Source organism: Chelonia mydas, chromosome 5 (assembly GCF_015237465.2).
Source record: "Chelonia mydas isolate rCheMyd1 chromosome 5, rCheMyd1.pri.v2, whole genome shotgun sequence".
NCBI classification, from domain to species: domain Eukaryota; kingdom Metazoa; phylum Chordata; order Testudines; family Cheloniidae; genus Chelonia; species Chelonia mydas.
In genome coordinates this window covers 45839427-45853222 of record NC_051245.2, presented here as the reverse complement: position 1 = coordinate 45853222, position 13796 = coordinate 45839427, and the positions used below count along the sequence as shown (strand labels likewise).

General features: G+C 40.4%; 1 protein-coding gene across 3 annotated transcripts in view; it reads left to right on the top strand.

The window, feature by feature from the left end:
* Positions 1-13796, top strand: part of IQGAP2 (IQ motif containing GTPase activating protein 2) — a 225181-nt gene that overhangs the window by 126019 nt on the left and 85366 nt on the right. For 2 of the 3 annotated variants that reach the window (XM_037902978.2, XM_043546515.1), the window contains exons 6-11: positions 2104-2171; positions 2556-2669; positions 9075-9253; positions 9958-10045; positions 10638-10801; positions 11360-11447. In XM_037902978.2, coding sequence (XP_037758906.1) covers positions 2104-2171; positions 2556-2669; positions 9075-9253; positions 9958-10045; positions 10638-10801; positions 11360-11447 — 701 coding nt within the window. The remainder of the gene's footprint in view (positions 1-2103; positions 2172-2555; positions 2670-9074; positions 9254-9957; positions 10046-10637; positions 10802-11359; positions 11448-13796) is intronic. The other variant, XM_037902979.2, reaches the window with a different exon arrangement.

Below are 13796 nucleotides of genomic sequence, written 5' to 3'. Positions count from 1 at the left end.
AGAGATTGAAATCGTACATTTATCTGCCATATTCCAAACCACTTCTGTTCTTTTGCAGTATTAAATATTATACAGTGGTGACTGCTAAAAAGCCAGCATTTCCCCGGCTATCGTGCCATTTTTTTATTGGGCACTTCAGACAAGACAGAGGGCTAGTCTACACCAGAATCGCTACAGCGGCTGCTCTGCTGTAGTACTTCCAGTGCAGGCGCTCTATGCTGACGAGGGAGAACTTCTCCCATCGATGTAGGGTTGCCCACATGGGGCCTTAGATCAGTTTAACTGATGTCACTTGGCTTTTCCACACCCCTGAGCGACTTAAATTATACCTAAGTAAGTGATAGTGTGCACAAGCCCATAGTCCTGGCCTTAAAGAGATTACAGCAAAAACCTTTCAAAACATTGCAAGGGAAGACTAACAAAAAAGCAGTTTGTGGTAAAAGGGAGGACTGGGCTAATGCAAAGAGACTTGGGTAGTTTGGGGCTTTTTTAGATGAATTTTAACTTTTTTTCATTTAATTGTTAATTTATTTAATGCATTCTTGTAAATTGAGGGTGGCAGATGGAATGATTCCGAGTGTTGAAGCAATCTGAAGACTTCTATGTGATGAGATATGATGGTGGGATTGGATTTTGCAGTGACATCTGCTTCCTCTGTCCCAGTGGTGGTGGTGAAGAGGGGAGACGAAACCAGTGGTGCCCGGTGCCCCTCTTAATTAGAACAGAAAATGTCTGTGGCAGCTGTTAACAAATACACTTAGTAATGTCTCCTCCTGCAATTAATGGGCAACTGAAAAAAGACCGAATATGCTTGCTGCAATGTGTGGAGATGACATGGGGGTTGGGGCAGAGGTGCCTTTTTTTAAAGGCAAAATAGCCTCCCCTCTTATAAATATTTAGAAGTAAAGTGCCTTGTTTGAAATTTGAGCTTCACCCCACCAAAAAAATCACAAAAATATTAATTCTGTTGCCAAAATAAATTCTGGCAACTCCTGACTTTTTACATTAAAGGCCTTGCACATGGTCGGAAGATATGAATAAAGATGTGAATTTACTCAGCTGTTATCCAGATGGCACTATATAACTTTAAGAATAATTAATATGGGTTTTCTTGTTACACCAAAATGAAAATAATGGTTCCTGGAGAGCACTCAATTGCACTGAACTTATTTCAGCTCTCTCAAAGCGTCAGAGCACTTAGTAAGCTGAAGAGTTTGGTTGGGCTTTTTAAGGGGCTATTTGAGATTGAAATACTGAGCTCGCACGCTCGCTTGCTCTCTCTCGTTCTCTCTCAACATTAAATATGCTTAGTCTTAGGAAAATTGAGGTGAAACTTTTTCTTTAACTAAAAACATGTGGGTTCTGCAAACAGTATTCCTAATTTTGAATAGTGCATGTGAAAAGGACTACTATGTCTTCAATGCTGAGTGTCCAGACTTGGATTTGAAGCTGAATGTTGGAAATACCATCCAATATTTGCTGGTTACTGCATTCCAGCTTATATGGAACCATACCCTTCACCTATTACTGTTTCTATGGATCCAATAATATCTAAATTTCCTGTTGCAATACATAAACTAGACAATAGACTGATCCCAAATTGTAATTATTAGTTATAAAAACTTTCACTTAATTTTCATGTCATGGGATTCCTGATATATTAGCTTTTGAGTTTCACTTTACTAATTCTGTATTTTAAAGGGCTATTTTGTATGAATCCAGCATCAAGGATTTATCTTTGTGTGTACCTGTACCTCTCCCTTTCCATACAATGAGATGTTTCAGTACAGGCAAAAAGTCTTGCATTCCATCTGTGTCCTGTCCCCATCCAAGAGAACTCCTTGGAATATCTCCATCTTGTGAAGATTACTTCTCCTTCTCTACGCTCACACAGTTTACGATGCACCATAGAAAATAGTCTGATGGTCAAATTTATCCCATCTCTGTCCACAGAAGTCAATAGTTAAAGATGAGTTTAATGTAGTAACATTCTAATTATGCTGATCATCATCATAAGCGCTGATTTGGTTCTACAAAAAGCAGGCATTTTATTGGATATGCAAGTTTCTGGCATTGTGACTTTAGTATTTTTCTTCTTTGCAGTTTATATCTGTTCAAACTAGGTATTGCACCACAGATCCAGGATTTACTGGGAAAAGTAGACTTTACAGGTAAGTCTGTTTTAATTAGTCATATTGTAGCTAATCTATTGCTTTGATGAAACCTGCTAATGTTAATGTTTCTAACAACCTACTCTCTCTCTAATGTGAGTTTTTCCCTCTCCTCTCCCAACATTCTGCACACATCCTAATTGAAGCGATTGGGAGGCTGCTATTTTTTAATGAATGTCAGCCTTTGAAAGATGGTGGGGAAGGAATTTACATGGCACGTTTGTTATGGTTTTGAAACTGAGTTTTTAGCAAAATGAAAAAACTAAGTTAACCAAGTCTTAGCTTTTAAAATTATAAATCAATTTTAGCTCTGAGTGCTCGTGAAGTTCTGAGAACTTAATTCTGTTAATCGTTTCCAACTTTCCTTTTTTAATGTATAAATAGAGGAGGAAATCAGTAACATGCGAAAGGAGTTGGAGAAGTATGGTATACAGATGCCGGCTTTTAGCAAAATTGGTGGGATTCTGGCCAGTGAATTATCCGTGGATGAAGCTGCATGTAAGTCATCTTTACCATGTTTTCCACCTAATACCTGAATTGACCGTTTTTGCATAAGCTGTTGATGGTTTTGAGTCATTTCATTTAAAATATTACTTGGAAGTAACAGTTGTAGGTAGTTGTTAATATTTTTGATTCCTTGTCTAAATTACCATCATTTCCCATATTTGTTACCTTTTAATAATTGTCAAGATGTGCACGTCTTGACTGAGTAACTGTTAAGTTATTATCATGAGGGGTTTTTTTATCTGTTTGTCTGAGAGTTCTTTGGAGCAGGGAATTGTACCTTCTTAGGTCTGTCTGGCAAAAATAAAAGTTCATAATTCTTTTATTAACAATACAGATATCTAGCATTGGGCAAATTGGTTAATCTGTCTGCATTTCAGTTTTTGTGTGAAATGGTATAGGCCAAAATCTTCTAACAAACTCCTAAAGGTAAAGTGTGGACTATAACATAAGCCTATATTTAACTTCAGACACTTGTTAGAACAATTTTTCCTATGCCATTTCAGAGATACAAAACGGAGAACAGAGAAGTTAATTGTCTTACTCAAGCCATATAAGTGAACCAGTGATAGAATGAAGAATAGAACTAGAGGTTCTTCAAATGGCTCTGCATAATTCCATATATGGGTGCTGCTCCACCTTATGCTGCCTTGCAGTAGAACAGTCTTCTAGCTCTCATGCTGCTCCTCCCCTCAGCATTACATTATTCTGAAAGTGAGGCTATGTAGGGGGTGGAGCCCCCTCACCATGTAGTTCCTTCCAACCGAGTGCCATGAACAGATGTGAATCTCTACTTTCTTTGGAACCAGAGCCTCTGTCTTCTTAGATAATTAGCATTCGCTGTTAGTGATTCCTTTTCAGGCCTGTGTTATGGTGGAACTTCAGAAGCAGAAAAGGCTGGATTTTAAGAAGTGCATTTCCTGCCTGGGCAGTGCCTCAAGTGCCCAGGCGAAGGTTGTTTGCCTTCTATCTGTAGGACTCGTACTCACAGAGCCAGAAAGGATAGGGAAACTCATTCACAGCTCCATCTCCTGAAGGAAACCCTTGAGCCTAGACCAGACCTTCTGATTCTGAGCAACTCTCCAGTCCAGGGTTGAAAAAAGCCAGTCTCTCCACCAGTTGGCACCAACAAAGGGCCAACAGGTTCCAAGAGGCTGCACCCACATCCAGGACTGGATCTGATCCCTGCCAATCCCTCAGTTAAGCCTCTGAGGCTACACGTGGCTGAACTGAGGGCCACATGGTCAGAGACCACTGCAGCAGTTCTGGAAGAGAGCAAGAGACAGTTCAGCTATCCTCACTGGTGCTGTGCCTCATGCCTCCCAGTTCTCTGATCCTGGTGGAACCTCTGCAGCTTCAGACCAGGATGAGCTTCAGCATCCCCTTCCAGATCTAGGAAGATAGACTCCATTGATGCACAAGAACTGGGGTCATCAGTGCCTTTGGTGGTGGTGTGACAGTTGGCACCGAAAAGAGAGGCAAAAGGACAAAGGGCCTGTTAGCAGTGCTGGTTCCCGTGCATTAGAGCTATCTGATCCAGACAAGGTGTCTACAGCACTGAAATGCAGACTTGATCTGCCCTTAGCATCAGTAGTGAGGGAGCTGGACTTGCGTATAACACTGGATCCGATATCATCTCAATCATCAGTTCCACTGTCTGTTCCTGTTTCGGCTTCCATTTCAGATCCAGCTACATCATTGGTTCCGGAAAGTTCTGTCACCATGGCAGCCCAGGTTCACCTCCCGACATATTGAGCAGCGTGTGAAATGCAAGAGCTCTAAGAGGTGTCATGTTTCTCTGATTCCAAGATCCTCTTTTTCATCTCCTGCTAGGAAGAAGAGGCTAGAAGATAGTCTCCTTTTATGGATCCTTCTATGATCTCTCCTCTTAGGACCCCTGCAGGGTTTCCACAAAGAGCTGGTTCCTCCATATCTCCCACTGGACCTCTTGTTCCTGGCTCGTTCTATCTCTGATCTGGATTTCTAACAAGGAAAATAGAGGAAGAATGCAGAGACTGATAGCATGCCTTGGACATCCCTTTGTCCCTCCTATGCCCAACGTTTTCCCAACATTTTCCCAAATCCTAGTTACTGGGGAGACTGGCGGTCCTGGGGCCTGTGATCTTATTGAGGGCCACCTCAGGAACTTTTCAGGTACCTTTTGCATAGATAAAGGGGTAATGTCTGAACTACTAAGGATTTGGCAGCCCAGAGGTCCTTGAAATTGATTCTTCCTGATCTGCTGACTTTTCAGGCAGTTATGCCTAAAGTTTTGTCCGAGGGAGGAGATGGAGTAGCTCTCCTTTTTGAACAGGAGCAGATGGGTACGGATTATGAGCCAGATCGGTCACCCAAAGAACGCTTCAGTTTCCCCCTCCACTTGAGTACGCTATGTAGTTCCACAGTCTGGGGTACCACATACTTTCCACCTTGAATCTGCTTGCAGTGCCTGTGAAAGAGACTTCCCATTCAGTGTTCAATGATCCTTGGTGCTACAGTTAAGAGTAGGATATCCTTACCCATTTTGGATGGACTGTTACAGCCTGCTCAATCAGTGTGTGCCCTTCTCTGGAGTTGACCAGATGCAGAAGGTGGACAAACTGTACCAGATACCCTTTGGAGATTTTTCTTGCTTTCAAACCATCCTGTGCCTAATTCCCTGGTGATGGCTGCTACAGTAATAGGGAGAAATCTGGACAGAAACACTTCACACCAGCTGATAAAGAAGGCAAAAATCGACTTGCTGGGGGGAAAGGTGTTCTCATCCCTTGGTATTAGGGAGCAAATTATCAAGTGTCTGGATGACCGGAGAAGGTTAGCTAATGCCATCTTGGCCCTGGGTCAAAGTGTGGCTAAACGTTCCCTCTGAACCTCTTGTGTTTCAAACTCTTATGCAAGAGCATTGGCATCTACTATGCCTATTAGGAGACATTCGTGGCCTCGTTCCTCATCCCTAGCTATGACACCAGATTGAAGCAGGAGGAGATCTACTTTAAAGGTGAAGGTCTGTTTAGTGAAAAAGCAGACACAAATTATTGGAAAAATTTGAAGATCATGAGATTGACACCTCCATTCTCTGGTCCTAATTCCCTCCGCAATAAGGTGAGTCTCCACTCCCTCCTTTCTGGTAGCAGATGCAGTCCTTCCTCCTCCTATTTTTCAACAGATCAGACACAGCAGCAGCATGCAGTTTCTCAGAGTCAGTATAGAAAAAGGCCTTTCGCACAGGTCTAAACCTAAACAACTTTCTTCCTTCTCGCGCAACCTCAAGCCCTAGTTTTGATGAGATGATACACAGTCAGGAACCAGTCAACCAGGACCGACCTATCCCTGTATTTGGAGACAGGCATTAAACAAGTACATTTGGAAATTTTGGTTCTGTAAATTGGCTCCAGCTACCATAATCCCTTTGTTGTTGGTCATGAATTGATTCTTGGCTCTCTAAGACATGTATTTTTATACTTTAAAATCATCAAAATCATCACAAGTGCCTTTGATTTGTGGTGGCCAGATGCTGCTTCCAGTATCAGGTGTTCCTGTTTGGCCTTTCCTTGGCTCCCAGAATTTTTACAAAATACCTCTTTGCAGTAGCGGATCATCTGAGGAATCAGGTTTTTTTTTTTTTTTTTTTACACCTATTTAGACGATGGCTTACTGAAAGCCTCTGTGTACGAGGGTCTGTTAAACCAGATTATCTTTGCGACCAACCTTTTTTCAGATCTAGGGCTCTCTCAATCATCCGAAGTTGATCCTCTGCCCTTCACAGAGGCTTCGTTTTATAGGTGAAGCTTAGTTATTTGTAAGGCACTAAAAAGATTTCCAAGTATTTAACTGCAAAGTAGTATCATGACAAGTTGTTCCATAATTAACTTAAACTTTAAAATTCTCAGACCCTAATTTTAAAATACTAAGAGTAAAATTCTTTTTGGGGTCTTATGGTAGCCACTACCTACATGACCCCATTTGCCTATCTAAGAATGAGAGGTAGGCAGCACTGGATGTCTCAGTTCTACAGAACAACTCACTTGTTGATCACCCATGCCTTAGACTATCATAACCTCCCTAGATTTGTGGTCAGTCCAAATGACTGCTCAGGTGCGTACAGTTACATCCGCTGGGACCATCCCAGTCAGTGACTTCAGAAGCATCAACCAAGGGCTGGGGGGGATGCAGTGCACTGGAATTATTTGACGACTCAAGGGCACTGCTCTGCTTAAGAGAAAACCCTGCACCTCAATGTATGGGAATTTAAGAGATGTTCATCTGACTCTCAAGTTGTTCCTCCCCCACCTGCAGCGGAGGGTTGTGCAAGTGATTACAGACAATACATCATTAATGCATTCTACTGACAAGCTGCCTGGGGGGGGTGGGATACAAGGCTGTGGCATTGGAGTATTTTATCATGTCATTTACCCGTGGCCCTACATCTAGCATTGGTGCAGCTGCACAGATGTAAATTTGTAGTGTAGACCTGCCCAGAGAGTGCTCTAGCTCAGTGCTTCTCAAGTTATCTGATATGGGGACTGGCAATTTTTTTTTCTCCAATGTGCGCGCAGACGGGCAGCCGATGGCTCGTGGACCGGAGCCGGTCCGCGGACCACCACGTTGAGTAGCACTGCTCTAGCTGATACTGCTAGAAGATTATTCTACCTCAAGGCACCACAAGGTGGTGCAGTTACCCATAAGTGTGAATATGCAGAGCCGTCTCTAAGAACCCTGCTTATAGGTAAGTAACCTTCATTTAAGTTTATACACACACGGTAGAAAATTTTGACTGACTAACATAGTTAATACTTTGGCCCAAGTATTTCCTGCACCAGTCCCACGAGGAGCGTGAGCATGCTGAAAAACTCATGAAGCTGCAGAACCAGAGGGGCGGTCGCATCATTTTGCAGGACATCAAGAAACCAGATCGTGATGATTGGGAGAATGGGTTGACAACAATGGAGTGTGCCTTGCACCTGGAAAAGAATGTGAACCAGTCACTCCTTGATCTGCACAAGCTGGCAACTGACAAGAATGACCCTCATTTTCTGACTTCATTGTCTGACTTAGTTATTTGTAAGGCACTAAAAAGATTTCAGATTAGTTAAGTGCAAAGTAATATGACCAGCTTAAATTTTAAAACTTTCAGACCCTAATTTAAAACACCCTTTCCTACATTTGTATTGGCTTGTACTGTGTATTTTGGTACATGATTCTGCAAATATAGCTTTTAAAATATAATCTATAGGGAGAAGAAAAAATCTGGATAAGTAAGTCTATCAGCCTTACACATTTTTCTGAGGTTCAGTTACGAGCTTCCTTTCCCAAAAGCTTTTTATAAAGTGTACTCTTTTTCCTCTTAATTCTGAGGCATGTTTCTTAAATTCTATGAAGTAGTCTTTCCTGATGCTGGCTTCTGTTCCCTCGGCTGGGAATGGGCTCCAGAGAAGCACATCCTGGCCAAGAGGAGGAAATAGTTGCTGTACAGTGGAAACCTCTGACAAATTAAGTCTATTAACAAAAAGTTCAGTGTAGAATTTAATTGCGTTCTTAGGAGGAGGAGAGTAGCTAATGTGGTGCCCCAAGGTTTAGTATGCAAAAAAGGGAAAAAATGGAAAGATATTCAGGGCTCAGTCATGGATGCTGAGGGCTCTTCTTGTGCTATTGGAGGATCATAAATGTTAGAGACTGAAAAGACCAATTAAGTCTCTTTCCTATTAATGCTGGATTATTTCTCTGGAGAAGATTTTTCTAGTATTTCTTTTATCCAGACTATTTTAAAGTTAAGTGGGGCTTCCACTTTTTTGCTTGGGAACTAGTTCCCCAGTCTCTTACTTGTTTATCTTTCTGCTATCTTGAACAGTCTGGGACCAGAAAACAATAGATGAGCATTGGAACTTCTACACAAACCTTTTTTCACAAGGTTATCTAATTTGAGGAAGGTTTAAATCCATGACTTCCATCATGACCAAAGAGCTTTTTTTTTAAGTGCTATTTCTGTTGAAATAAGATGACAAAATACTCTTCAAACCTCTGCAGATGTAAACACTATCCTGTCCTATACTGGTGATTACAGCTACATTCTGACTTTTCTGTAGATTGGCGAGTCCCAAAAAGTTAAACTATGGTGAAACATGATCAAATACAGTGGAACACCGATTATCCAATCTAGTTGGGACCGGGGCCAGATCGTGTAATCCAAAATCCAAATAAACTGGAGAATGGGTGGTGGGGGCTCTGGCCCCGCCACCTGGGGCTGACAGTCTAAATGGGCTTCTACTGTGTGATATTCTAAAAAGCAATAAATTAAGCCTTGAGAACAGAGAATTGGTAACACTAATTTTTGTGTGATCCAGAAATACTTTCTCATTGGCTCTCCTTTTTAAAGTTTTGTATCTTATCCATCTCTTTCAGTGCATGCTGCAGTCATTGCAATTAATGAAGCTATTGAGAAGGGAGTAGCAGATCAAACACTTGTAACTCTGAGAAACCCAAATGCAATGCTGATGAATGTGGATGAGGACCTTGCACAGGAGTATCAGAAAGAACTCCTGGAAGCTAAAAGGAGAAAAGAGGAGAATGCAAGACTGAAGGTATTGAAACATATTTGGATTTAATTAACATTCTTAATTTTGGTATTGCTGTCTAAAAAGTGTGTATGCAAACTTCTAAAAAGGATTATTCTAGGATTGCATTAATAAGCTAGCGTATTCAAGATAAACTAGGTGAATGATTGTCACTATAGAAAATTGATCACAATGGTCGCTTTGGTCTTGGAATCTATGAAATAAACAGACTGGAGGCAAATGTGTTCCAGGTACATTAGTGTGTTATGCGTCCAAACACAAAATATTTGAGATGTGTAAGGATTATAAAATTCTTCTATTTTAGAATCCAAAAGATGTTTATTTTTTTTCCTTTACATACTGTGTAGAAACAAAGTTTGTTAACCAAAAGTTTATATAAAAATGTAATGTTTTAAAGGTACCTTTTTCTGGGAGTAAAACATAATTAAGTATAGCATTCTATTCAGTAGAATTTTCCATTAATACAAAATTGCACTTGCATCATTCATTTCACAGCAACAGTTTCAATTTGAGAAGAGAGGCTTTGATCAAAATATACACAACGTTTTACAATTAGCAGAGGATGCTTTAAATATAACTCTTTTCCTAGGGAGTGCAAATCTTCCTATTGTGGTTGATAAAGTTTAACCACTCATACTACAGTGGCTATTCTACCATCTGAAAATATCTGTGTGTTCAACTTTGTGAACCAGTAAGGATTTTGTTTTTAGAATGGCTCAATTTCAGAAGAGGAAAGAGATGTGTATGAAGAATTGCTGACACAAGCCGAGATCCAAGGCAATATCAATAAGATCAACAGTAAGTAATTCTAGTTTCTTCTGGAAGTGGGCATATCGTATCTACCAGTTATGTATTTCTTTGTGTCAAATTCCAGATAAAATTATTACTTTTACAGACAGAGCTTTTAAAAAGTGGCAAATGTTTGGCAGTGTTACAATGGGTACTTTCAGTGTTGGGGGGCATCTTGCTGCTTTTTTTCCCATTATTAATCTTTTGGAATAATACCCTTTTTTTTCTGTTGCTGAGATCAGACTCCTCAGTTCAGAAGCCAGTTGGTTTCACCTGCTTTGTTTCCTTATGTTTTTGTCCGTTGCCACTGGCTGCAAAATATGGTACGTTTTGACCCCTCTTTTTAGATAGACTTGAGATTCAGGCTTAGGCCCCGACCCTGCAAATGATGAGTGTGGGAGGACACTTAAGCCTGCTTGGACTCCCTGTGGACTATGTTCGAGGCTTTTGTAGGATTGGAGCCTTAAAATAGAACCCTCTGCTGGATAAAAACTGCAACTGACTGGCTTGTACAAAGAGAGGTAGATAACAAGCAGCAATTGAAATTTTTTTTGCACAAAAAATGTTTTTTTGCCGTTTGTAAGCATTGTTTTCCTTTCAGTTCACGTAGCTTTAGTCCAAGTGAATGAGGCTATTGACAGGCAAGATGAAGTGGCATTGATAGCAGGTTTGAACCGTCCTGCTTTGAGCTTGTCTGGAGTTCTGCAGCAAAATTCCTCATGGTACCTAGCACAATTGTGTGACTGTAAAGAGCAGAGAATGCAGGTAATTGAATGGAATGTATGCTAGTATGATACTTGAGTTTGCATTTTTCTCTACTTTAAAATAGAAGTGACGACATCCCGAACCCTGCAGCCTGAACTCTACTGTTTTATGAAACAGTAAAAAATTTTGTAAAAGTATTTTAAATTAATATTTTCCTAAATGATACAAAACTAGATGCATTTGCTGTAAAGAGCATGATGCATGGGAAAAAAGCTGCTAAATGAGAGATAAAGGAAATATATATGTATATATAAGTCCCTTAATACAAAGCTCATCTTGGGAACTAAACTTCTTATGAGTTTAGTATAGCAAAAAGGTAACGTTGACCTAAACAATGGTGAATGAAGACCATTATAGAGAACATCTGGATTAAGGCGAAAATCTGTAATTTTAAAAGTGAGTTGGAAGTTTATGGAAAAACAAACACTATTCTTCAGTACGCCATTGTATTTGGTATTCAGCCAACATCATGGTCAATTCATAGTGGAATATTTTCCCTTCCCCTGCAAATTTATAAAGCATAATGAAGTCCTTTTTTTTTTTTGTCTGATCTGTTAGCTAGCAGGGGTTCCAATTTTGCTCGACAAAAGTGAGATACAGAAAGAAGTTAGTGTTGCCAATGAGGAAGCTGAGGCTCTCAAGCTTAGTGAGTAAATGTTTTAATACTCGTTTTCATAATCACCATTTCATTACTCTTAATCAAACTGAAGAACTAAATCCACCTTTTTTGCATGCAAACAAGATTCCTTTATACATTGAAACCACATTGCATTTTATTTTTGCTACTGCTCTTTTCAACGTCACAATTGCCAAGTCACCAATCTGCCACTTTAGACACACATTATTTTATCTGAAGTAGCTAACGCTTTTCTTGAATATTTTCAGCTACTAGTGGACAGACATGGCTAAAACGGAACATAATGCATGGCTTGTGTAAATACTTTTTTTTTTTTTTTTTAAATAGTCTTAATCTCTCTCAAAAGGAAATTTATTTACATCTCATCTGGGTTAAAAATAAAATGATCACATTGAAGAATAGCTTGCAGTCATATGCAGCAGAGGAAACTAGATTATTTCTCATTTTAAAATATTTTACACTTTTTAAAAAATCTAGTCTGTCAGCCTTCTTAATGTTTTAGTACACAGTGGATCTACAATATGTTGACTAATGTTTTATTTTTGAAAAATTATAATTAAGGGGGTTCTAAATTTTCAGCAACACATCTATTGGCAATTGCTTCTCTGGCATTCTTTGTCTGCTAGGAGCTTCAGCTTTGAATAAACTGCTGTCATATCATGTCTGTGGCATGTATTAGGGGCTGTTTTGTCTTCTGTCATTTAATATTTTTAATTCAGTCAGTCTAATTGTTCTTCTGATGCTATGCAAAAAGGTAGTTATAAGCCTAGTTTGCTATGCTATAATATGTAGACATGCATATTTTATATAGCATCCAAGTGTCTTTTATAGCTGGTGATTTGGATTTTAGAATGATCCAGACATGATGTATAGTATTTCCTTCTAGGAGACCCTTGCTCTTGGGTAATGGAAAACTATGAGAGGTAGTGCTATTTATTAGTATAGCTCCATCAGTGTCTTGGAGTAGGAAAAATGGGTTTGTTTCCTCTGGATGAAAAAAATAAATGCCACGACATCGTGCTACCCACACGACTTCATGTGGCAGGGAGAATTTCTGTTCAGTTTTACTTCTAACCCATATTGATCAGTTTTCATTAGGGGAAAGCAGGTAAACAAATAAAACTAGGACCTTCAAGAGGAGCCAATTGAGGGTACCTATTAAAGAACGCCAAGAGCAGAGGCAAGCTGACCAAGGTACAAACTAAATGTGACCGTACCACTGAAGCTGCAACATGCATGATAAATGTCCAAGAACTTGGTAAATGCATTTGTGCACTGTGAACATAAATTCATAATATCAGAGTTGCATGCTCAGTTCCTTAGCATGGAAGTCATCAAAGCCAATTGAAGGCTGCAGATTTTGATGCCATTTTTTGCTGGCTTTCTGGAACTTTTTTATTTTGAAGCTGCTGTATGCTGTCTGCAAGGCAATAGCCTTTATTTTTTTTACCTCAAGAATGGCTAAAATATATTTATCATACAGAACAAAATGCCCAGTAGGACTCCTCCCCATTTATTTCTAGTGTCCTGGGGCCAATGTACTCAGGCTCCAGGGGTTTGAACTGCTCAGTGTCTTCCAATCAGTCAGGTTCTCCCTATTGTGCAACAGGAGATGATCTCCACCATGAGCTTTCTGCCTGAGCAGGGTGGACAGAGCCCATTGCTAGCAAAGACCGGAGTAGTTGGTGGTGGAAGCAGGCCCTGGTTACACACAGACCCAGGCGGAGGGTGGGCCTGAAGAGTAGCGGGGTTGGGGAGGACATGTGACTAATTTTAAACTGCATCTGACATTGACCTTGCCTGTCCCAGCATGACTGCTCTCATCATAGGGTTGGTGAAGAGATCTACAGAGAAGTCATAGTTCAATCCCATCTGTCCCTGGTACTCAGACTGAACTAAGTTACTCCTCCACTGGGAAGCACTCAAAGGGGGATAAGCCCCTTAAACGTAAAGATCATTCCTCAGAGGTTGATAGCCTGCTGCCTGTGAAGGACACTGCTGGACCAGAAGTCTAGCTTCCACTAACAGCTCTGCCCTCCTAAGATCATATAGTCATGGTACCTAAGATAGCAAGAAAAACTTTAAGATCAAGAACCTGGCACCTCACCTTTCCTCCTCCAGGCTCCAATTCAGCAAGGACCTTACGTAACATCTAATTTTAAGCGTAAGAGGAGTCCCACTGAAACCAGTGCGATTACTGTGTTTATATTTAGGTATGTGTGTAAGGTCTGTGCTGAAGCAGTGCCTAAAGTTCCCAATGTCCATCATGTTGGAAAGAGTCCTAAGATACAGAGAGAAATCCCCAGAAGTCTTAACTTTTCAAACCTCTGGGTGGCCATATCAGTGACATGTCGTTCT